Source organism: Sphaeramia orbicularis, chromosome 8, assembly GCF_902148855.1.
Source record: "Sphaeramia orbicularis chromosome 8, fSphaOr1.1, whole genome shotgun sequence".
NCBI lineage: Eukaryota > Metazoa > Chordata > Actinopteri > Kurtiformes > Apogonidae > Sphaeramia > Sphaeramia orbicularis.
This window is the reverse complement of record NC_043964.1, coordinates 30,692,344-30,716,801: the sequence shown is the minus strand read 5'-3', so window position 1 is coordinate 30,716,801 and position 24,458 is coordinate 30,692,344. Positions and strand designations below refer to the sequence as shown.

Genomic DNA, 24,458 nt, shown 5'->3' with positions numbered 1-24,458 from the left:
CAATGCTTCATTTTAATCATTTTTCTCTCAGATGATGCCTGTTAGTTGAGCTTAATCCTAAACTCACTTCTAATTGAATCCCTTTATTTTCGGAAGACTCAGTGATAAATCTCCCATGATGCAAAGTTTCCCTCTGTGTTCACTGTACTGCTGTTGCTGCCTCCTGTGTTTGCTCACTCAAACTTTTTCTTACACAAAGGCCTAACATTGTTTTCTTTCCCAGTTTCACATGAGGAAAAGCCTCTCTATCCTCTCGCTCTGTCTCATTCTTCTCGTCTTTGGGCTCTCACACCCGTCTTCTCCTCTCACCACTTCCACACAGTGAGACCACATGTACAGTCTGAGGCCTGCGTACACTGTGGCCTTTAATTATGAAAGATGTCATCTAACTCAGAAAGCACGCTCTTTCTTCTTCTGGGCGCAGAATTAGCAGCAGAGCTCCTCTCTTTCATGGTACTCTATCCTGTATGGAAGAAAGAAAAAAAAAAAAAAACATCTGCTCTAGTGGAACAACCAAAAAAGGAACCCACTTAAGATGTGAAATATACACTGAGCTACAGATGTTTTCACAATGCATTAAAATGCTCAACCAGCATTTGTATTCAATGATTAAACCAAAATATTCAGTCTTTTGGATAATGAATATTTGAATGTTTGTGGAAATTTTGGTGGTTTGCATTAAAAATAAAAAGACTAACAAACTGCTTGCGTGCTAGTGTGTATTTTAGTGCATGCATACACACCCATTGCTTTGGCTCTCCATACATCTTCCCTGTTCTTATTCCAAGTCAGTACTGCTGTCACATTCCCCCTCAGTTTTATATGTCTGGCATTAGTTTTTAGTGGGCCTCACTAAATTTTAAATGCGCCTGGCTCGCTTCATCTGTGCCAGCTTTTATTACTCTCTATTACCAGTCATACTGATAGCTGTCTTTTTGCAATGCCAGCCCAGCAGAAGGCATTAAAGATAACTGATTTCCCATTCTGCCATCTGGGAAAGATGTTTGTCTCTGTGTTTGCAGGACCAGCCCAGTCGTTATGTTTCATTAAATCAGCAGGACATTCGGCGTAATCTACAGTTGTCGCTGAGCATTGGTAATGATGTGAGAAATCCAATTGTGGTGAATGAGAGAACTAGAAACTGGGATATGAAGAAGTGTGCTGAAAAAGATCTACTGCACATTTAACCCTCAAAGACCCAAACAGCTGCTGGTGGCCAAAAACATCTACTGAAATAAAATGTATAATGATTTCAGGTATAAAAGGAAGGTTTTGAGGTTTTCAGCTGCATCAGATGTGTCTTACGTGGACATTCAGAGTCTCCGTAGTGAAAATTTAAACACTGTCATTTTCTGCAACAGTGATTCACCAGTAAAACCCACGTAGTTTGACAAATGACTGTAGTTGTAGACAGTCGTTTTTACGCTCAGTTTAGGATGTATTTAACTGAAAAAGTCACCTTTTCTTCAATTTTCTGGTTTTGATATAACATTGTTTTAATTTACCCTTGGGTTTTATGAACATCTACATGATCAGCAAATCAAATACAGAAAAATATCTGATTTTCAATGAAAAAATGTAAAATGCAGAGGAAAATGTCCACCTGAAAGCCAGGAAGGTACACATTATGGCTTTTTTCCATTCAATCACTGTCTTGATTGGAAGTATGATGCAACAGTTTTTTCAGATACATTTTTAATCCAATCAATCCAATCCACTTTATTTAGTTTGTAGTGCATTTAAACAACAAGAACATTTCCAAAGTGCTCCACATCATAAAAACAATAAAACAATTAAAAGGAATACTAAAAACAATAAATAAGTACATAAAACTACAACAATGCTCTTAACAAACAATAAAATCAAGTAATTAAAAGTAATCAAATCAATTAAAATAAATAAATAAATAAAATAAAATAAAATAAAATAAAATAAAATAAAATAAAATGAATAAATAAATAAATAAATAAATAAAAGACACAGAGGACCACCCAACTGCACACAGAGTTAAAAGCCAGAGAATATGGAATGTCCTTTGTAGTTGACTGCATTTTTTATTTTTATTTTTTTAAGTAAAGCTGGGAAACAGAGAACAAAACTGCATTCCTGGGTCTCAAGAGTTCAAAATCAATAATCCGCTTATGAAAGGTTAAATGTACAGAAAAAAAATCATTTGGAAGTTGCCACAAACACAGTTCTAGGCCTTTAAGGGTTAATAAACTACATTTTTATCCATCTTTGTAATCTAGATGAAGCTTACAAATCATTGCCTCTGATCTGTGTTTGCATACATTTCTCTAGTCCACATGATCTAGTCTTCACTTGAGGATCCTCAGACAAAACAAGACATATGAAACTAAAACTCTTATCAATATTTGATTTGTTTAATATAGGTTATTAATTTCTGTACAGCTGTGAAAGTATTTGTACTTTCTGAACGTACATTTCCATGGTGATTTATCTATGAGTTCAGTTTTATATGTCTTATTAAATATACAAACAATATTTAATCAACTTGTTTTTTGCTGCAAATAAACTGAATTACAGAAGCACAAAACTTGCAAAATAAGCAAAATGCTGTGACAAACTCTCATGGGATACATGTTGTTTTTTGAAAGTCATTTTTAACTACATTCTACAACTAAAAAGCTCACAAGAATTTCAAGTCACACCTGTTCTTGGGATTCTCACTTGTGAAACAGACACAGACACACACAAACAAACAAAAAACAGTTGCTGCCAGCTGTCAGCTTCCACATTAACACCACATCCACATATGATAGCAGATTTTTTTCTAGTTTTTCTGGTGAATTTATTTTGTTTTAAAAGGATATTCTTGATTAGATGCATTCAAAGCATCTACAAGCTAGAGATACAAAAATAAGACATTTCTTAAACTCTAAATCTTTCCTCATGGGGACAACAATTTGTTTAGCTTTAGCTGGCATGCAGCTTCCAAAGATTTGAGGCCACAATTTAATGCATACCATCAATTCCTACCATTGTGGATTTGTTTGCATGAGTGAAAATCACCCAACATGGATTGAGTTACAGTCCGCTGTGAATATCTGAGATTAGGCGTGATGAGGAGTGTATATCTTGTGTGGTGATGCTTATTTGGCAATAATGGGCGCATGGCAGACTAATCAGAAACACCCGGAGGGATGGATGAACTGTTCTGCGCTGAAGGAAAAGGACTGAGTTCTACACAGCAGATAAAAAGTAGGATTAGAGTGTAAAAGTGGTTTTCCCTTTGAGCAGCCACAAATGAAGACAGTTCGTACTGCGGACTCCACACATTTTCCAACCATACCGCAGTCTCCTTCGATTCAGGGAAGAAACACTCGGGGATTTTCTCTTTTCTCTGTGGTTTAGGCCTCCCAGCATCTTGTTAAATTCTGACTCCAGCTTTAATTGATGAGAGAGTAATTTGGGTGAGGGAGATTTTCAAATGGTTGTACTACCCCAACACAAATTTGGGAACATTTTAGGGATATGGGATTAGGAACTTTTACAATAGGATTTTATAATGTTGGTTTTTTGGATGTGTTTCAGTGCATACTTCTATTCTCAGTTTAGTCCACATAGTAGGCAGCTCCAGTCTTTTTTTTTTTTTTTTTTTTTTAAATCGGGGCTTGATTGGAAAACTATCAACAATCAAAGTTTATAGAGACCCATGCGTTTCAGTTGATGAGGGACTAACAGAAACAAAGCTGCCAAATGGATGGAAACTTTTCACACTGAGACATAAAACTGTATTTTAAGGCAAAAATACAACTTTTATGGACACATTCTAAAATAGCAATGCAAGGGCGTGTATTTTTTGATAGAGATTTATACACATCTGCAGAGGGATAACAAATCAGAGACTGAGTTTATTTGTTAAATTTACAGTGCGTTCCACAGCACATTACCCAATTGCGTTCCACCTGCATCTTCAAATAAAATGTTAACACACTATGTGCAGTCAATCACTGCGAATGAAAGAATGAAAGAGGTGCACACCTGGCCGTCATGCATGGTTTCTTTTCATTTGCCAAAGACCCCATTCATTATTCTGTGAAAATGAATTACAGCCACATACTTTGGCTCATAAATAAAACCTAATTGGTTGTAGGTTTTATCAATATTCCGCCACCCACTTCTCCATCCTGTATGAGACTGTCTGTTTTACTTAAATGCAGTGTAATTGTTTACATGCATAGTAGATCCAGTCAAAACTTGTCAAAGTTTTAGAAAACACAGGGGGAAAAAAAGATACAAACTCCTTGTAAACTCTGGGGCTGGAATCCAGGTTTATACATTTACACCCACATACTGAACAGTACAGTCACACACTGTCTGGCTTTCCAAAAACTAAATAAAATCATTTTCTTAACCAAGTGAGTCCATGTCTTTTTAATGCAGTATGTCACATTCACCCTCCCTGACTCGGCTGGTTGCGTGTATTGGCATTTTTAACTGAGAATGGCGTACTGCAGAACTGTCTGGCGGCAAACAGTGTGTGTGCAAAGCAAGACGTCACTATTGGTCATTTACTGAGTGTGCACACACAGCCAAGTGATGAAACATTTTCACATGTTGATGAAATTTATGCCAGGCATTGGCATTTTTTCCCAGATGCCTGTCTGTCATCTAATGATATTTTTGTCAATTTTTCCATCTTGTATTTAAAAAGTGCCAAAAAAAATTAAGAATTCACTGAATGACCATGAACAAAATTCTCTCCTCATAATACATGTTGAAGCTTGTATTCATGTCCAAGTGGTTTTCCATAGCAATTTCAGAGATTTGACCTAATAACCTCCAGCAAGACAGATATCTCTGCCCTGAACTTACTGATGAGCCAGTGGCTTTAAACAGATGTTGTTGTAGTCAGACAACAGTTGTTAGGCTGTAGTGACATGTAACATATAGCATTAGTTACAGAGGGTGTAACAGGTCTCTTTTTTCACTTGCCTATCTTCTCATCTCTTTGTTGGTTGTCGTCATGAGACAGCTTTGGTTATTTTATAAAATCCACTTTGTTTACAAGAGGAGTCCCCTTAAATCTCAGTTGCTTGGTTCAGTTTTCACACTCAGCTTGATTTCATGTCACAAGTGACATCATTGTCACTGTGTGCTGAACCTTAAGACTAGTCCCTCCTCTGCCTTGAAAGTGTCAAATGTTCCTTCTCAGGCTCCTGTTTGATGACAACATACCACTTCATGTGGTAAACGCTAAACCAGAGCTGAGTTAGCGCTTTGAAGCCATTGTTTAACTGGTGAGCACCTTCAGCCACATGGGGACAATGAACGGTATGATTCATAAGTCATAAAAAAACGACACCTGTGAGCACATGCTCGCAAGAGTTCTCACGTGGTGTGAGAAAACTGGCCATGGCAACCCCTCCCTGATCCCAAATCTAATTGAACTGTCATAACTGTTCTAATGATGGACGCAAATAACCCCAAAATGCCCTAAGGACCAGGTCTTTGGTACTGTAAGTCTAGGAGATAACATGCCCTCCAGGTGTGGAAAGATGATGTTCACTGACTCAGGTTACAGCAGACTGGTCTGGGACAGGTTGATGGAGGCTCTGATTGATCCTGAAAACAGAGAAGCCTGTGGGAGAATTGTAATTGAACCTGGAACAGATGTTAAACAGTCCAGAAAGAATGTGGTTATAGCACAGGTACACAGCCCAAAAGTACCACGCAAGCCAGTTAAATGAAAAGGGATACCACTATTCATATTGCCTTATTAAAAGGTATTGAAAGAGTTTTCATATTCAAAAGAAGTCAGATCATATTTAAACGTGTGTTTGGCAAAAAAACAAAAGAAATATGATGCTGTTTTCAGAGAACCTTTCACTGTGCAGCAACAAGAATTCATCATAGCTATTGTCCTTGTGCTTCTTTAGAACAGAAACACTGGGTTTATATGTAAGATCAAACTTTTCCGAGGAAAACACTTCTAAATTAATTCAACAAGCAGCACAATATGGTCCATATTTAAGATTTACCACAGGTAGCTCTTGCCAAACCATCAGTCCTCCACACTCCCTCACTAACATGACTATTTTTTCTACTTGAATTCATGTGGGACAAACACGTTTAGGCCTCTGAAGGCATCTATTCAGACTGTGCCACAAGGGGATTGTAAGATATATCTTCTATGTGAGCTAGTTTTGAGAAAAGTAAATATGTTAGAGATAAATCAGATGATGCAGAATCATTTATCAAAGATTTAAGAAACACTAATATATCCCAAATGGCTGTTTACTAGTTTTATTTATCTTTTATCTTATTTCTTTTAAAAACACTATTATTTATTTATTTATTTATTTTCTTTTAAAATTTGGTGTTTTTGCCCTCTTCATGTCACTAGGATTACATAAACTAGTCTGAGTGGGAAAGTTCATGTAGGGTCCAGCTATGACAAGCAGTCTCAAGTCACCAAAACTGAGATCTGAGAAGTTGCTGAGGTTAGTGTTAACAAGCAGTGAGTAAATGTTCTCAAATCACAGCACAGCACTGCGCTGCCACCTGCTGATTAATGCAGATACTGAACTTAAACAGAACGTATGAGTAATATGTATCAAAGCTTATGAAGAAAAAAATACTTCAGTAAGAGTACAAATACAGACATGTAAATATACACTGTATGAGGAAAAAGTCCTGCATGAAAACCTCTACCTAAATTAAACTACATTAGAAATAAATAACAGGATTTGCAGCAAAAAGTAATTTTAAGATGTCCTTCTGTGGTCCCTCTGGTTGGTTTATTATTATAAAGGCCAAAGTTAGATGATTAATGTGGAAATATTAGGGTTTAAGGCAGACTTCATTTGATTTCATTGCCAATTCTATCTATCTATCTATCTATCTATCTATCTATCTATCTATCTATCTATCTATCTATCTATCTATCTATCTATCTATCTATCTATCTATCTATCTATCTATCTATCTATCTATCTATCTATCTATCTATCTATCTATCTATCTATCTATCTATCTATCTATCTATCTATCTATCTATCTATCTATCTATCTATCTATCTATCTATCTATCTATCTATCTATCTACAGTACAGGCCAAAAGTTTGGACACACCTTCTCATTCTTTGCATTTTCTTTATTTTCATGACTATTTACATTGTAGATTCTCACTGAAGGCATCAAAACTATGAATGAACACATGTGGAATTATGTACTTAACAAAAAAGTGTGAAATAACTGAAAACATCTCTTATATTCTAGTTTCTTCAAAGTAGCCACCCTTAGCTCTGATGACTGCCTTGCACACCCTTGGCATTCTCTTGATGAGCATCAAGAGGTAGTCACCTGAAATGGTTTTCACTTCATAGCTGTGCCTTGTCAGGGTTACTTAGTGGAATTTCTTGCCTTATTGATGGGGTTGGGACCATCAGTTGTGTTGTGCAGAAGTCAGGTTGATGCACAGCTGACAGCCCTATTGGACAACTGTTAGAATGCATATTATGGCGAGAACCAATCAGCTAAGTAAAGACAAACGAGTGGCCATCATTACTTTAAGAAATGAAGGTCAGTCAGTCTAGAAAATTTCAAAAACTTTGAATGTGTCCCCAAGTGCAGTCGCAAAAACCATCAAGCGCTCCAACGAAACTGGCTCACATGAGGACCGCCCCAGGAAAGGAAGACCAAGAGTCACCTCTGATGCTGTTCATCTGAGTCACCAGCCTCAGAAATCGCAAATTAACAGCAGCTCAGATTAGAGACCAGATGAATACCACACAGAGCTCTAGCAGCAGACACATCTCTACAACAACTGTTAAGAGGAGACTGCGTGAATCAGGCCTTCATGGTCAAATAGCTGCTAGGAAACCACTGCTCAGGAGAGGCAACAAACAGAAGAGATTTATTTGGGCCAAGAAACCCAAGGAATGGACATTAGACCAGTGGAAATCTGTGCTTTGGTCTGATGAGTCCAAATTTGAGATCTTTGGATCCAACCGCCGTGTCTTTGTGCGACGCAGAAAAGGTGAAGGGATGGATGCTACATGCCTGGTTCCCACCGTGAAGCATGGAGGGGGAGGTGTGATGGTGTGGGGGTGCTTTGCTGGTGACGCTGTTGGGGATTTATTCAAGATTGAAGGCAACCTGAATCAGCATGGCTACCACAGCATCCTGAAGTGACATGCCATTCCATCCGGTTTGCGTTTAGTTGGACCATCATTTATGTTTCAACAGGACAATGACCCCAAACACACCTCCAGGCTGTGTGAGGGATATTTGACCAAGAAGGAGAGTGATGGAGTGCTGCGCCAGATGACCTGGCCTCCACAGTCACCGGACCTGAACCCAATCGAGATGGTTTGGGGTGAGCTGGACCGCAGAGTGAAGGCAAAAGGGCCAACAAGTGCTAAGCATCTCTGGGAACTTCTTCAAGACTGTTAGGAAACCATTTCAGGTGACTACCTCTTGATGCTCATCAAGAGAATGGCAAGAGTGTGCAAAGCAGTCATCAGAGCTAAGGGTGGCTACTTTGAAGAAACTAGAATATAAGATATGTTTTCAGTTATTTCACACTTTTTTGTTAAGTACATAATTCCACATGTGTTCATTCATAGTTTTGATGCCTTCAGTGAGAATCTACAATGTAAATAGTCATGAAAATAAAGAAAATGCAAAGAATGAGAAGGTGTGTCCAAACTTTTGGCCTGTACTGTATCTATCTAACTATATCTATATATATGTAGGATCCCCAGACGAATCTGAGGGCATGTTTGAGTATCGGTGATATGCTGCTTGGATGACGTCAACATTTACTAAAATTTGAACCATGCGAGAAGTTCAGAGAGAAGAATCCTTATGATGGACGTGTTAATAGTTCATAGACATTTGATGTACACACTACACACTGGATTTTAGAAAACACCAGACCAATAAAAGGATGGAAACCACTGGCTGATAATTTAGCTAAGTGTTGTATTTTAAAAGCCACTACAACGTCCATTGTAAAAACTCTTCATCTGAAAAGAAATACTATTATTTACAAGTTTTGCCTCTGAGATTTAGTGTAGACAACATGAAGAAGCACAAAACAGAAGCACACAAATAAAGGACGTTTTGGCATGTATAGGGTGATATCAGGTAAAATGAGCCATTTAAGGTTTGAGGCTCCTACCTCTTTAAATTTTGAGAGCCAACGAATGCAAATTATTTCAAATTGTTGCCACATGTGTACTTGACAAAAAATAATTGATTTGACTAGTCTCTTTATATATCTATAAGATTATGTTATGTTATAATTATGATACATATTTTTACCATATACCATATCTATATCTATCTATATTTATCTAAATATTTTAATGCTGTTGGTCATTTTAATCTGTTCTTAGGGTTTTTTTTGTTTTTTATGATTTTTTTGTTTTATGATTAGGTTTTAGGTCACCTGGTTATTTCTCTACTGATCTTATGCACTCATTGTTGATTATGTTGTAACTCAGTTGTTATTTATTTTATATATTGTTGGGACACGTGCTATAATCTAGTGCAACAGTGTGGTTCACTCACTGTTTTCATGTATGTATAAAATTTTCTACCATCTGCATATATTGTTCTGCTTGTGTTCAACACTTTGCCCCAATTTTACCGCGGTTTATTGTTATACCGGTAATCGTTACATCCCTAGTGTTGTTCATTGTGTTTAGTTTGATTGTATGAGTTTTTCATGATGTACAAGGTGGTGATTTGAGGTCATACAGTATTCTTCATGTCCAGAGCACATCAAATACCAACAATATTTCAGAAATTTTAACAATAAATGGTTTATTCAGTATTAAAACCAGCATCTGTTATTACTGACCATAGACAATGTAAACTGAATAAACCCTAAACAGACATTATGATAGCAGTAAAAGAAACTGATCACAATCTAAAAATGATATTCATAAAAGTTATGGCCCACTACAATAATTGACATTATTGTTTTTAATGCCAAGCCCTGAGTACAAGTACCTCAGACAGTACTTGAGTAAAAGTACTCATTACTTCTCTGAGTCTTCTATTTCCATTAATTGTCCTGTCTGTCCACTTTGAAAGACATTGTCACTACGTCCTCGATCCCAGCCTGCAGCTCATCATATTCCTGCACGGCGGAAACACCTTTGGGGGTCCCTGTGAGGATGAGGTCCCCCTCCTCCAGGCTGATGAAGTCACTGATGTAGCTGATCAGATAAGGGATGGAGAAGATCATCTGTGAGGTGCAGCCGCTCTGCCGCAGCTGGTCGTTCACCTTCAGCCACAGTTTGACGTTTCCCGGGTCAGGGATGCGATCTTTGGAGATGAACTCACTGACAGGGCAGGATGTGTTGAAAGCTTTGGCCAGGGTCCAGGGGAGACCCTTGGACTTGCACTCGTCCTGGATGTCCCTGGCAGTCATGTCCAAACACAGAGCATAGCCTGCAACGTGCTCCATAGCTTCGGACTGCAGGATGGCCGTGCCCCCCTTCCCGATCACCACCCCCAGCTCCACCTCATGGTGCAGGTTGCTGGTGTACAGAGGCACCAGGATGGGGGAGCCCTCTGTCACATAGGCTGAAGGGGGCTTCAGGAACAGGATGGGCTCTGTGGGAACTGCATTTTTCAGCTCTTTAGCATGGTCTGCGTAATTTCTCCCCACGCAAATTATCTTGCGTCCCCATTCCCAGAATCTGGTTATATTCCGTGCCGTCATCGTGGGTAAATGTGCACCTTTCCGCCTCAAAGCAGTTCTTCCCAGTAGAACTAAACTTTGACCGACACTTACATCCACACGACCTGAGATCCACCTACGGCAAGCCTGAAGGGACAAGCCGCAAGCGCGCGTTTCAATTACATCAATGTTTTGAGGGGTTTTCTATGCAAAATTAGAAAATATAAATCATTATAATAAAACACGTTATGATTAAATATTACTTTTATGCATCAGTGCCGTTTTCTTCATGAGCACTGATTATGCAGGCTCACTCCCCCATATTTGATTGGTGGAGCCTGGGAGGTCAAAGTTGAAACGGGGACGGACGCGGAACTGAAGCCGAAACAAACTTTTTTTTCCCCTTATTTAACAGTGATAAGATTCTTGCTTCTGTTGCTATGTTATTCAAGTCACTCGTAGGGAGTGCCTGCACTCTAATAGGAGCTGCAACAGCGTTAAAATTTGGTACGTCTCACACTGTATTGTCTTAGCAAGTAGCCTAGCATGTTCGCAGCAGCACATGAATGTTAGCTAATAACCGACTGATGACATATTTAAATTTTTTCGTCATATGATGACAGCCGTCAGATGAACACATACAGCCTGTGCTGGCAAACATCTCTACTCTCTTACATAATCCTTACTGTGATAGTAAGGTTAGGTTAATGCTATGGTACTAAGATCAGGAATTGAGTATTTTTAAAGTTAGGATTAGCGTTAAAGCTAACGTTGTTTACCTTATGTTGGTATCGTATCAGTTGCAGCCAGTGTCACTTTGCCTGGTGTTTGTGTCTGCTGAAGATAAATTATTAAGTAGAGGGACGTATCTTTTAATACAAAACGAGCTATGAATTACTGGCTGTTATTGCTACTTGTGCAATATGTGTAGTATCTATGTTACTATGTGCGGAAGTGTGAGTACTGTGAACTGTAAACATTACCATATTTGTGATTTTTCGGTCTTTTATATATATATATATATATATATATATATATATATATATATATATATATATATATATAAATCTTCTTTCATATTTTCCTTTTTTATGTTATGACACAGTACGTATATTGACTGTTGGACTAACAGGATTATTATTTTGTCTTGTTTGTCACATATGGAATTGATTTATAGTACCTTTGGAAGTTAAAGCCCAGGCAGCTGCTCTCCTTCACAGTTCTGTGAGGAAAACATCTCTAGTGGAACAAGCAAATATGAGGGTTGAACTTCTCCCCGCGCTCAGTGACAACTATATGTACCTGTTGATTGACGTGGACACCAAAGAAGCAGCTATCGTTGACCCTGTTGAACCAATAAAGGTATGTCACTGATTGATTTTTTTTTTTTTTTTTTTTTTTTTTTTTTGAATACATGTTACTGTAACGACGTCAATCTGTGCTTGTGAATGTGTTGTGTACAGTAAGAATAGTTTGGATTATCTGAATTGGTTGTAATTTTTTTCAGAGGTTAATTAAGTAGATTAATTAATAATTGGATTTGAGATCTTTTCAGTTAGACCTTTTGTGGCTTCAACAGGTTGTGGAGGCTGTCAAAAAACACGGCGTTAGACTAACAACAATTCTGACTACCCATCACCACTGGTAGGCTACATGCTGAGATATTTTATTTTATCAACAGAGTTGCACAAGTTATTATTTAAATTATATAATACAATATAATATCCAGTTACATTTATTCTTCCATGAGCTTATTCCTCACGTATTCATCTTGGCTTTTGATTAAAACATGTAATTTTATGGAAAAACAGTAGAATGCTGACTCTTTTCTTTTCTTAGGGATCATGCAAGTGGAAATGAGAAGATGGTGAAGCTGATTCCAGGGCTGAGGGTTTATGGAGGAGACGACCGAGTTGATGCACTTACAAAGAAAGTTACACACTCCCACAATTTCAAAGTAAGACCCAACTATGTCTTGTAATTAATTAACTGTTCACTTAATAGATTTCCAAAATAAAATATCAAAAAGTAATTTAAAGGACCGCTGTATTGAAATCTAAAGAAAATCACAAGTGGTTCATTATTCCCAAAGTACATGTGCCTCAGGTGACTGTTGTTTACTCACTGGTGTTTTCTTTCTTCCAGCTTGGTTCACTGAATGTCAAATGCCTATTCACACCATGTCACACCACCGGTCACATCTGTTACTATGTGACAAAAGAAAACAGCTCTGAGCCACCAGCTGTTTTCACTGGTATGTCGACCTGCATCATCCCTTATGAACTAAAGTTTGCAAACTTTTTCAGCTTGAGCCTCAAAAGACACATATTGTGTTTCCTCAGGACCCAAATTTACAAACTTATGACATGAATCTTTTCACTGTATTCATGTTGTTTAAATTTTTTGGGTGATTTTGTGTCATTCTGTTTTTCATAAATTAGGTCTATCTTCTCCATTTGATGTGACTTTGAGGCCAATATTTATTAATCACTTCCACAGAACACTCACCTTCTGTATTAATAAGGAAAATGAATTCCCACTTTGTGTTATTAACAGCCTCCTTAACATGAAGCACAAAGTCATTTTGACCTTTTGGCCTAATTTCCCGCTCTTGTTTTTTGTAGGGGACACACTGTTTGTGGCTGGTTGTGGTAAATTCTTCGAAGGGACTGCAGAGCAGATGTACAAAGCCTTGATAGAGATTTTGGGACGCCTTCCACCTGAAACGGTGAATATGTTGAAATATTAATAATAATTATATTATTTCTATTTAGAATATAATATTATAATATTAAAAAGTTAACTGATACTAATGTTGTTCTGCCCTGAAAACATGATTGTCATTAATCCAAACCCATCCATATGCTTTAAGGATGAAAAACATATAGTATTTATGTGTCTTAAACAAAAGTATATTGAACACCTTCACAATAATTACGTTTTAAATGTTAGATTTGATGAAGTGTTTGCACAGACCAACTAACCATGGTATCATTGTGTATTAGCGTGTTTACTGCGGTCATGAGTACACCGTCAGCAACCTGAAATTTGCTCGACATGTGGAACCAGACAATGAAGTCATTCAGAAGAAGCTAGCGTGGGCGAAGGTATTCGTATGATATATATCATCCAAGCAGTCATCACCCCAGTCAGATGACCAACAAGTTACTGATCTTTGGTTATGTGTATTTGCATGCAGGAGAAATGCAGCAATGATGAACCTACAATCCCCTCCACTCTGGCAGATGAATTTACATTTAACCCTTTTATGAGAGTAAAGTACGTAGGCAGTGATTTAATATTCATTCAAATATTGTGTTGCTAAAAAAAATGTATAACCTAATGTAAATTGTTTAATGCTAATTCTGAAATTGCTACTTTCCTTTATTATTGTGATTGTAGAGAGAAGTCTGTGCAAGATCATGTAAAGCAGAGTGACCCAATTGAAACCATGAGAAGTCTCCGGAAAGAAAAAGATGGTTTCCGCGTCCCAAAGGAGTGATTCCCGCTATACTCTTGCTGATGTTTCTGGATAATGTCTGACTACACTGCAAGCTGGCAATAATACACAAAAGTTAAAGATTTTCAAAGCCACTTGAAATAGATCTAGATTTACTGAGTCAAGGCACACAATCTTAATTAAGTTCAGCTCTAATGTGGCTTCACTGCGTCCACTACATTCTTAGTTTTAATTGGAAATAGTCTGTCTGCCATATGTTTGTCTGATTGTTTTAAGGAATATATGGCCATAAAATGAATGCTTTAAGTGAAAACAAAAAGTTCAATCTGTAAATGGGTTTCAGAATGTATTTAGTAATATGTTGTAATATATTGATGTACAAACTACAGTTTCATTGTGTTAAAACACAAAATCATAAATGATACAGGGAGATGCTTTATTAACAAATGTAATTGTAACATTTCTGTAGATTTATAAAAGTCATTTTTGTGTGTAAAAAGACATTGTTTTATTCTGCTGGAAGTATGTTCATGCTCCACAGAGAGTTTTAATTTTCATTTGGGAACTCGTACCTGTGTACACATTGTAAATTCACCACCACTGCTTTTTTTTTCTTTTCCTGTGTTTAAAGTTGTGTGAACAAAGCATTGTCTAATTATTAGTTGTATGGAAATTAAATGCTTGTTGCCTTCAGTGCTCTTTTGTATGTAAGGTACGGTCTTAGAAACTTGTACAGAACATTTTAGAAAACTAGTAGAGTATTGCTTTGTCATCTTAAGCAATAATTATACGTTTTAAGGAAAAGGGAAATCATCAAATCATAAAAACATAACATGTCAGCAGCATTTTATTGTCATATTGTTTTATGGCACCAAATTTTGCAATGTTTGTGCTTTTTGTAAAAAGGTGTGAAAGCCATCTGTAATGTACAATAGATGTTGGGTAAATGAATGTAGTAAAGCAAAAACAAATATATAGTAGCTGCAGATAAACCACTTTACATTGGATTAAACTGAAAACCAATAAAGACAGATTACAAACTACATTTATTTTCTTTATCTTCCACATTAACCCTTTCATGCATAGCGGTCACTACAGTAGACAGCTGTTCCACAGCTGTTCTCTTGTATATTCATGGATTTTATTTTAGTTCCATATCAGCCAACACAGTGGACGCCTATGCATCATCCCATACATTGCAATTCATACCATTACTGTAACTTTGCTGTTCTTGATAAACCTGATCTGCACGAACATGTTTGAGTGTAAATCAATTGCTTGTTATTGTTAATAGACTAATTAACAATTTTTCTTAAACAAGGTTTTTTTTTTTTTGTTTTTTTTGTTTTTTTTTTTGCACATTATCTGTATAAAGTGAGTAATAACTAATATTAGAGTATGTTAAAATGTGACAAAACACCAGATTAGCAGCATTAAAAAAAAAAAAAAATCATCGTTTTCACACAGAGTATCAGTAAATACATGTTTCTTCGCTACAAAAATTAAATGCATTATGTGGAGCTGAGTGGATATTTTTGCAATTCCGTGAAAAATAGGTTCATAAAATTTTCAATCACATTGCTTTTCATGCCTAAAGAGGAATAAAAACACTCAATATCTTGATTAGGGTCAAAACACGGTATTCGAAATCTCTCTGACGGGACATTTTAGAGACAATTTGACCCACATTTTTGCTTTTAAATTCATTTTTGCTTTAGTTGGACCATAAGGGATTATTCAAAACAAGGAGCTACTTTATATTGAAATAAATGTTGGAATGGCAATCAATTAAAGTTCGCTCTCTGACTGGACATTACTGTGTTTTAAAACATTAAGGTTCTCATCCAAATTGATCATAATATACAGATTTTAATTTCAGCACTTTTCTGTGACTACCTTTTCTACATTCCAGCCACTGCTGGAGAGAGACTGTTGGATGATTCCGGCTCGATTAAAATGTCTGTTTTGGTTTTGACATGTTGGCTCGATGGTGTCGCGATAACATCATACATCCGCGGTGTGAATACCGAAATGTAGAAAAATAATTTTCAGTCTGTTCTTGGTGTTCAAGAAGAAAACGCACTTCGTTTCAGCTCAGGTAACCATGTTTTTATTCCTATATATTAAGTGTTTCATTTGACATCGCCGCATAAAGTGTTTTCGGATCAGCATTCACTTTACAGCCACAGCTAACGCTATATTGCTTCATGCAACTCGCTTAATGCTAGACTTTGTGATAATTCAACATATCGTGCAGATTTACACAGTTTGTGATTCACACAATGAGCGGAGTATTGTTGACAAATCAAACGTCTTCCTGAAGTGTGGCGCACCGTACTGCGCATGCGTGTGAGTGGTGCCATGAAGGTAAAGGTGATCTCCATCCTGGAGGACAACTACATGTACCTGGTGATTGAAGAGCAGAGTAAACAGGCCATAGCTGTGGATCCAGCTGTACCACACCGGGTAAGTAGAGACTGTTAATGTCACTGGGATGAACCTTCAACATGAGGAGAATAAACACACAAACTGCATTCACTTCAGTACAGGGACACTATGACAAAGAGTTATACACATTAGTGACAAAAAATAAGCATGACATTGATCCACATGTAAATTGCTGTATTTATTTGCTTTTCTTGACAGCTGCTAGAAATAGTCAAGAGAGAGGGTTTGTCCCTGATTGCTATTCTCACCACACACCACCACTGGTAAGTACATCTGTAACAGCACACACACAAATCACTGGTAAAGCAGTAATTAACTGACCATTCATTTATCAGGGACCATGCCCGAGGGAATGAAGCTCTGCTCAAAGAGATTCCTGGACTGAAAGTGTACGGGGGAGATGACCGTATTGGTGGTCTGACTGATAAAGTCGTTGATGCTCAGGAACTCAAGGTGCCAATAAAGTAAAAGGTGTAAAAATGTCTTTTACAGAGGCAGGCCATCAGTTATGTCCTCAGTATGTGCACTATACTAAAGTGCAGTGTTTCTTGCTGTGTCTCTGTCATGTTGTCTCTTTGATATTTTTTTTTCTTCATTTGCAGTTTAACTCCATCAATGTGAGGTGCCTATTTACCCCCTGCCATACCTCTGGTCACATGTGCTACTTTGTTTGGGAGGATGAGTGCACTGACGCCCCGGCTGTGTTCACAGGTCTTTGTCTGTAATTAGAAAGAGCTGTCGAACCAGTTCAAGTAGGAGAAACGTGTTTCTCCAAACCGCTGTGCAGTACACTGTATGCACAGCAGTTGCTTAACATAAAATTGATTTTCAGCTTGTAGGCAAACATGCTAAATAACTGGAGTGGCTAGAGATATGAGTTCCTGTTGACCTGTACAATGTCCTATTTGTATGTGAAGAGACACTGACCACTGCCACCCACTGACAGGCCTTTGTCTTTTCTTTTTCTTGTTAGGAGACACGCTCTTTATTGGTGGATGTGGGCGGTTCCTTGAGGGTACGGCTGAGCAGATGTATCACAATCTCACCCAGGTTTTGGGCTCCCTGCCTCAAGACACAGTGAGTGGAAACAGAGACACTTGATCATAGGGATGTGCAGCTCTTACGGGGTTAACGATAGCTAACATGACCTCAGATCAAAGCTGGTGTAAGACTGAGTCATAGTGATGAGAAAACAGACATACAATGTGGGCATTGAGCGCTGCCTTGCTCCCTTTATCCCTTCACCTCAGAAAACACTAGTATGAGCTGATCTTCGCCGTCTAGTGAGCCAGATCAAGTGGTGGCACGGGGACACATGTCATGTTCTGTGTTTAAAACTAACTTATCTCTTTGTTTAAAGGAGTGAAATTTTACTTTTTTAAAATGGAATTATGCATTTTAAACATTGCCCTGTGGTCTACATAAACTGTAAATGCTATGCTTGGGTCTGAATTCTTCATTAATTAACCTCCACAGGCCCATCTTCAACCCTATTTCTGAGTAATGACACCAGAAAGGTCATTTTGAGCGCTGGCCCTTTAGAAGCAAATGAGCCACTTCACGCCCCACCTCCTCCAGGTTGTTGGCTGTGCTGCTCTGTCCCGTTCAACCAGCAACTGAACATTTTAGGTGATCGGCTCAAAGTCTGGACATATTTTCAGTATGGACTACAACCGCTACTGCTGACAATTATGTCGTAGTCAGAGAAATGTTCGTCAGACGTCTTGACCTTATATGTGCAAATGTCATGACGTAACTAGTTATAGACGTAACAAATTAAGAATGAATTAAAACGGGATGTAGAAATCCACTCAGTTTTTGCCAAAATGAATATAAAGATAGCTTTGCAGCACCTGGAGGGTTCAAATTCAAACTTTATGAACTGTTACGGTCCAAATACACAAATAAATGTACCAAAGACTAATAAAAGTGGGTTTAGCAAAATCTGACCCCTTTAAAACATGAATGAATAGGTCTCAGTAAGTACTTTCACCTGACATGTTACAATTTACAGAAGTAAAATTTTGGGGTAAAAATACTTAAATTACTGCTGCGTGACATGGGAACTCAAAATGAACATCACTTTTTTTCAAATGTACAAAACATGCTGTTCTCATAAGAAATTGATACTAAATGAATCATAGGGCTTTAGCTATGATGTGAAAGTACAATTGTGATCAATACTGGATAAAAATGTTTAAATGATAAGTTTTTATGAACACAAATCTGTTGTGACATGGGGGCAGCAGTTTGTCACTGTTCAGTATCAGAATAAAAGACTTTGCTGGAACTAAAATACTACAAATATGCTAATAAACATTTATTTAACATAAATACTACAACTGAAGTGATGTATACATCTAATAACAAAGCATATTTGATGAATAATTAGAATTTACATAACCTTTCTATATTCTTATACTGTTGATTAATTACTTCCTACAGATTCACAGACTTAAAATATCTCTTATGCAAGCAAGAAAAAATATTATTTAAGTTAATAGTGCATTTACATATTTTAGTCCTTTTTAGGTTTCATTTTATATTCATTGTATCTTTGTATCTTTTTTTTCTACAAGTGATGCTAAAAATTTGTAATCAGTTCCATAAAATAGAGTTCTTAAGCTAAAAAATGAGCTTATTTGAGAAGTGACAGGTGAAACTTACATTTTTGACATTGATGTTCACTTTCGCTTGATCTGGCCCTACTGTGTAACTCTGTATCATGTTGGTCATTTGCAGAAGGTGTTTTGTGGACATGAGTACACCATTAAAAATCTGAAGTTTGCCATGCTGGTGGAGCCAGAGAATGAGAAGGTTAAAGAGATGCTGAGCTGGGCCAGGGTGTGTAATATACCAGAAAAAGGAGACCTAAATACATATACTTTATTTATCTGTCTCAGCTGTTAACTAGCCTTTGTGTGTTTTCAGGCGAGAGATGATGACGACAAGCCCACGGTGCCATCGACTCTAATGGATGAGTTCGAATATAACCCTTTTCTTCGTCTCTCGTGAGTTTCAGTGTGTTTGGAAATAAAAGACTGATTTAGAGGAAATTTGGTAATGGTTTGAGACATTATATGACCTCAGACATGAATTTGAAACAGTTTGTAATCCTACTTTTTTTTTTAATTTGATCAAAACTGCTGCCTGATTAACCAGGATTAATTGTTTAAACCTGCTGAAATACTGGTTCTTGTCCTTTTTCAATATAGAGAATACAATCACCTCTCTACCACAGTTTTGAAGCACATTGTCATTTCTTTTAGGGAGGAAGGAGTGCAAAAGTTCACGGGGAAGACAGACCCTATAGAGGTGCTGAGGGTCCTTCGGAAAGAGAAGGACAAGTTCAAAAAGCCCAAGGAGAGACTTCCTCCACATGCAATGTTGGCTTTGGAGTGGGGACTTCTCAGGCCCTGAGATCCAGTTTCAGGACTCTGAATGTGGGACATTAATGAACAGTGCTGATTGACCAATTTCAGCATGACACAACTGTAGAGTGGTGTTAATGTGGGTGTTCTATCTTAAATGTAATCAGTTTGGCCTGCTAGGGGCTGATTAACCCCCATGGACGTGTGTGTTGTGGAACTAATGTCTACACAAAAGGCCATTTCAAAGCTGCTAAATAATGCTAGAAACTACATTAATTTAAGGGCTGGTCCCCCAGTCTGTTCTGCACAAACTGCACCAGGAAATGTCTGATATTGATGAACTTCTGTTTATCATAACACCACTTACATGTGTTGCATTAAATAACTGGCATTAGCAGAAATATAAGAATTTCTTTTCCTTGATATGGACTGTCACAGATGTTAATTTCTGGTCACAAATCTCTCATTTAACCTTATTTCAGTTTGGACAGACTATGTATTTTCCTTCTTTTTTTTTTTTTTTTTACACTTTTGCTGAGTTAATTTACCATCAAATACAATTGTATTGTGGACTCATCTGTCATTTGGGTGGAGAAAACTTGCAGTTTACATTACTATGAATATACAGATCTTAAAAAATGACTACAATTAAATAATGTGTTTATTTTTCAAAATATATAATCATGGATTACATAAATATGGAATGATTATATTTTGACATTTTACAAATATTACATTTGTATTACTCCAGTGTCAAACGTAACAGGTGCCACACTTGTAAATGTATTAACTATTTCCTACATTTAAAAGGGCCATCATAAAATACTGCATATGATTTGGTGCTGATTTAGAATTGTGTCTACTTAATCTTAAATCTGGTCTTGTCACATCAGACATTCAGATTTCAGTATACAGGGAAGGGCAGAGTAAAGGCTGTTAATCAAACAATGTATTTTTCTTTGCCCACATAACACTTCTCTTTGAAGAAAAATTAAAAAAAAGTCACATATTTGGACGGTTTAGGGTCAGTATTTGGCAAAACACTCTAAAACCTGCAGTCATCTGGATACTAGCTGTGACAACAATCGTCACCACTTCATGGTGAGTCCGTTGGTCATCTTCTCCACTGTGTGATACTGTGTGTGCAGCAGTTCTTTGGCTCTCTCGCTGCCTACACTCTGCAGCCAGGACTGGTACAGTTCTGCCACATGTGTGTCCTCTTCGGGCACTGAGGGGCTGTCTGCCCTGTAGAGCTCATCAACCTTCTGGAGAAGCTCCTTTGGGTTCTGTCCAGGTAAAGGCTTCACCTGTCCACCACCGTTCAGACATCCTGGTGTAACGATAGCAGGAAAAGGGAAGCATGTCTCGTTTATTTCTTTCTGATGAACCATCAGTACTGATTATGGTGGAGGTTTATTTTGAAGTACAATATTTGCCTTTTAGAGATGCACTTTACAAAGTAATTCTAAATGCATACTGTGCAAGCGTTCATTTATGAGAACTTGTCATCCATTTGCCAAGTACACAAAATTGATTCTTCTACTCACCTGAGGGACAGGCCATAACTTCCACAAAGTGGTAAGGTGACTTTCCCCTCTTGAGTTTCTGTACCAGATTCTGTATGTTACGGAACCCATACGCTGAAGCAAAACACAGAAGGACTACACCATCTTTCTCTAAAGTCACCTCCTGGAAGTCTTTATTTCTGTGGCAGAAAGATTACAGTGGCATAACAAAGTTACGCATGGTAACTGATATGTAACTGTTATCACATGTGAATTTATGATGTTATGATGTTGAATAAATACATTTTGAACAACATTCATCCAGAATTGTAACTTTACTGAGCAGCAAACTAAATGATAGTGAATCATAAATGACTATAAAACACTAAACCACAAGCAGTTAGGACAGACTCACCTGAGGGTCTTATAGGTGAGCTCCTTCACCTCCTCTCCAAACAACTGCTTAGCAGCATTGATGAAAACATGATGGAGGTAACCTCCTGAACCACTCCCAGAATGTCTCAAAAAGTCATCCCCATGCACACTGCTGAACCTGCAGTGAAATAATATGCAGTTTTTGACATGATTTGTTCTTCTAGAATTGTTATGTCTTGTTTTAAAAGGCAGCTAATTCATGCTTTTGTTGGATAAACACATATACATAAAATCTGACTTGTATTTTAATGGCAAATCGCGTCAGCCATAAAACCCACAGAGGCACAGAACTTACATTGTATCAAGGGGTGCAGGCTTCACATCATTAAGAGATACATTTTCCTCCTCCAGCATTTTCAGAACCTCTCCTATATGAAACAGTAAATGAGACTAATGTTTGTACGTACTGTGCATACATACAAAGAAAGAACATAATAGTACATACCATACCTGAAGTGATCACACAGTCTACTTCACGAGTCTCTGCTTTGTTCATGTGGAAGTCTGACCTTGAGGCCTCAAGTTTCTTGTCAAAGCAGGGCATAACAGCCACATGATAGATCTGCTGTGGACTCAGCCCCTAACAGCCACAAACATGGTATATATTTGTGATACATGCTCTTAACTTATATGCTTCAGCTAACATTTTTATTATTTTATCATATTTGTTCATTTACATAAATTTTCAATCCTCCATTTGAAGTGCAGGATTTCCCAGCTTTGCGACTTTGTATCAACATGAGAAATGCTGAAATAAAGCAATGAATATGGTATATCTACAAAGACAATAGGCTGTTTAGTACCTGTTGTCCAGCAAAAAAATCTTTAACCAAAGATCCCATCATCTGCTGAGGAGAACGAGTAGTGCTAATGTATGGAAGAATAAACTCCCCATGGGTCTTTTCTGCATAGCAGATCCAACCTGAAGGGAGCATACAAGCATAACAGGGAAAGTTATCTGATGAATACTCAAACTTTAAGCACTAAGTATAGCAATTAAGTGACTCAGGCTCTGCATTCTTTACTTCAAATGTATAAATGACCGAGTTCAAAGCCTGTGTAAGAACAAGCTCTCAGTAGGGCTGCAAACAGGTTTAGGCAATATACCTGGGCAGGCAGATGTCAGCATGGGTAGGGCCTTGCTGTCTTGTTCCCTTCTCTGGAAACGTTCCACAAACTCTTTCTGGCTCTCCAGTAGACTGAATGTCCGACTAAAGCTAGTGTCAAACACATGATGTACCCCTGTAACATAAACAGTTTTGTAAGGCTTCACACATAACAATGTCCTCTCATTGTTAATTCTGGTTAACACACAACACAAACAGGATATGTTTTTATTCACCAAGGCCTTTGAAGAAAGAAGTAAGCCTCCTGCCGGTCTCACTGCTGCTGAGGTCATAATATGCTGCAAGTGACGCTCTGGACTGTGGTGACACTGACACCACTACCACCTTATGCTCTGTTTCACTGGCCTGTGGAGTGAGCCCAGAATAGCAGCGCATAAATGAAATGACAAATTAAAACAAATTCCAATGCAAGACAGGACACACAACCTAATCTCTCTACCTTGTTTCTGCGTAGTACTTTGAAAAGCTCCTCATGGCTCTGCTGTGTGATAAGGACACTTTCAGCTGAAGTGATGCAACCACTACAGGCCAAACAGTCATTCAGGGTGATCTTTGCTTTCTCCAGCTTCTGCCTCCCACCATCCTTCAAAAAAATACAAACAGACCAGTATATCAATAAGTGAAAGGAACACCACAGTCCACATTTAGTTTAAGCCTCCATACAAACCTGGTTAACTTGGACATAACTGCCATCGTCCTCTATTTGAATTTTGGCCACAGACTTTCCTTGTTTCTTCTCTACTTTGACAGGTTTAACGCATTCCTTTAAAAGAGATTAAACACATAAAACAAATAACAAAACACATTCCTTTGAATGTTAAATTAAACGTCATCAGAAACCTGAAAAGACTAGAGTGGATCGACACGAAAATCTATTAAATATTCAGTGTGACTTAAACTACGCAGTTTGGTTACAGTCTTTCCTTACAAGTTAACTGTAGTTTGGTCAATTTCAACATTATACGGTATGGCACGGTTAAATCTCACTAGTTACTAGCACTTGAGGAAGTTTTTATGGAAGAATTCCTCATTTTAGCATTTTTAGTCGTCCTCTGACATAACACTGTTTATAAGACAAATTAGCTAACATGCTACCTAATAGCTTCAGATTAAAGCAGCTGCATTTAATACGAACACAAGACACTGTTCCGTTTGCACCTCATGATTTGGCTATAAATATAAAGCTCTTACACACAAAAAACAAAATTGATATCACATTTACTACCTGAGATGGAGTGATGAAATCATCGAGATCTGTCAACTGCAGTACCCCACTAAAGTGAGAAGCCATTTCTGCTGCCGTAAAGCGTTTCTTCTGTAAGGTGTCGTGAAAACCTGTTGGCGATAGAACTCAAACTCAGGTTGTCGTCTGCGATGACAACTTAATATTATTTCAAGTATTTGTCTATAGTTTATTTTATAAACTACCTAATCCGTGTGTTACACAAT

General features: G+C 37.6%; 4 protein-coding genes across 7 annotated transcripts; 2 read left to right on the top strand and 2 right to left on the bottom strand.

Moving 5' to 3' along the window:
- Window positions 1–9,710: 9,710 nt before the first annotated feature.
- fahd1 (fumarylacetoacetate hydrolase domain containing 1) lies at window positions 9,711–10,829 on the bottom strand. Its single transcript, XM_030141683.1, has one exon. The coding sequence runs from the start codon at window positions 10,703–10,705 to the stop codon at window positions 10,043–10,045; it is 663 nt and encodes a 220-aa protein (XP_029997543.1). The 5' UTR covers window positions 10,706–10,829; the 3' UTR covers window positions 9,711–10,042.
- A 177-nt stretch (window positions 10,830–11,006) lies between these two features.
- Window positions 11,007–14,922, top strand: LOC115424410 (hydroxyacylglutathione hydrolase, mitochondrial-like). 4 transcript variants are annotated; one of them, XM_030141670.1, is made up of 9 exons: window positions 11,007–11,170; window positions 11,841–12,025; window positions 12,243–12,307; window positions 12,503–12,620; window positions 12,809–12,917; window positions 13,288–13,391; window positions 13,669–13,770; window positions 13,863–13,942; window positions 14,066–14,922. In XM_030141670.1, exons 1-9 carry the CDS (start codon window positions 11,104–11,106, stop codon window positions 14,163–14,165), a joined length of 930 nt encoding a protein of 309 aa, XP_029997530.1. In that variant the 5' UTR covers window positions 11,007–11,103; the 3' UTR covers window positions 14,166–14,922. The 4 variants fall into 4 exon arrangements, with proteins under 4 accessions (XP_029997530.1, XP_029997531.1, XP_029997532.1 ...); XM_030141671.1 differs by lacking the exon at window positions 11,007–11,170 and adding an exon at window positions 11,246–11,361; XM_030141672.1 differs by lacking the exon at window positions 11,007–11,170 and adding an exon at window positions 11,267–11,378.
- Window positions 14,923–15,976: 1,054 nt separating this feature from the next.
- Window positions 15,977–20,781, top strand: LOC115424412 (hydroxyacylglutathione hydrolase-like protein). Its single transcript, XM_030141676.1, has 9 exons — window positions 15,977–16,221; window positions 16,447–16,589; window positions 16,770–16,834; window positions 16,907–17,024; window positions 17,174–17,282; window positions 17,545–17,648; window positions 19,314–19,415; window positions 19,503–19,582; window positions 19,841–20,781. Exons 2-9 carry the CDS (start codon window positions 16,467–16,469, stop codon window positions 19,989–19,991), a joined length of 852 nt encoding a protein of 283 aa, XP_029997536.1. The 5' UTR covers window positions 15,977–16,221; window positions 16,447–16,466; the 3' UTR covers window positions 19,992–20,781.
- narfl (nuclear prelamin A recognition factor-like) lies at window positions 20,586–24,351 on the bottom strand. Its single transcript, XM_030141659.1, has 11 exons — window positions 24,235–24,351; window positions 23,677–23,772; window positions 23,449–23,592; window positions 23,225–23,354; window positions 22,990–23,124; window positions 22,686–22,804; window positions 22,333–22,462; window positions 22,178–22,250; window positions 21,863–22,000; window positions 21,490–21,647; window positions 20,586–21,272 (listed from the first exon to the last, which is right to left on the bottom strand). Exons 1-11 carry the CDS (start codon window positions 24,298–24,300, stop codon window positions 21,031–21,033), a joined length of 1,431 nt encoding a protein of 476 aa, XP_029997519.1. The 5' UTR covers window positions 24,301–24,351; the 3' UTR covers window positions 20,586–21,030.
- Window positions 24,352–24,458: the final 107 nt, after the last annotated feature.

What these genes read in the sequence shown, in the direction of transcription:
- fahd1 (XM_030141683.1), bottom strand. Translation starts at nt 10,705, where the DNA reads ATGACGGCACGGAATATAACCAGATTCTGGGAATGGGGACGCAAGATA.
- LOC115424410 (XM_030141670.1), top strand. Translation starts at nt 11,104, where the DNA reads ATGTTATTCAAGTCACTCGTAGGGAGTGCCTGCACTCTAATAGGAGCT. An exon ending in TGCAACAGCGTTAAAATTTG is followed by an intron (nt 11,171 to 11,840) that starts GTACGTCTCACA and finishes ATTGATTTATAG; the next exon opens with TACCTTTGGAAGTTAAAGCC. An exon ending in CACACTCCCACAATTTCAAA is followed by an intron (nt 12,621 to 12,808) that starts GTAAGACCCAAC and finishes TCTTTCTTCCAG; the next exon opens with CTTGGTTCACTGAATGTCAA.
- LOC115424412 (XM_030141676.1), top strand. Translation starts at nt 16,467, where the DNA reads ATGCGTGTGAGTGGTGCCATGAAGGTAAAGGTGATCTCCATCCTGGAG. An exon ending in CGCCCCGGCTGTGTTCACAG is followed by an intron (nt 17,283 to 17,544) that starts GTCTTTGTCTGT and finishes TTTTCTTGTTAG; the next exon opens with GAGACACGCTCTTTATTGGT. An exon ending in AACCCTTTTCTTCGTCTCTC is followed by an intron (nt 19,583 to 19,840) that starts GTGAGTTTCAGT and finishes CATTTCTTTTAG; the next exon opens with GGAGGAAGGAGTGCAAAAGT.
- narfl (XM_030141659.1), bottom strand. Translation starts at nt 24,300, where the DNA reads ATGGCTTCTCACTTTAGTGGGGTACTGCAGTTGACAGATCTCGATGAT. An exon ending in GTTATGTCCAAGTTAACCAG is followed by an intron (nt 23,593 to 23,676) that starts GTTTGTATGGAG and finishes ATTTTTTTGAAG; the next exon opens with GATGGTGGGAGGCAGAAGCT. An exon ending in CTCACCTATAAGACCCTCAG is followed by an intron (nt 21,648 to 21,862) that starts GTGAGTCTGTCC and finishes TTTCTGCCACAG; the next exon opens with AAATAAAGACTTCCAGGAGG.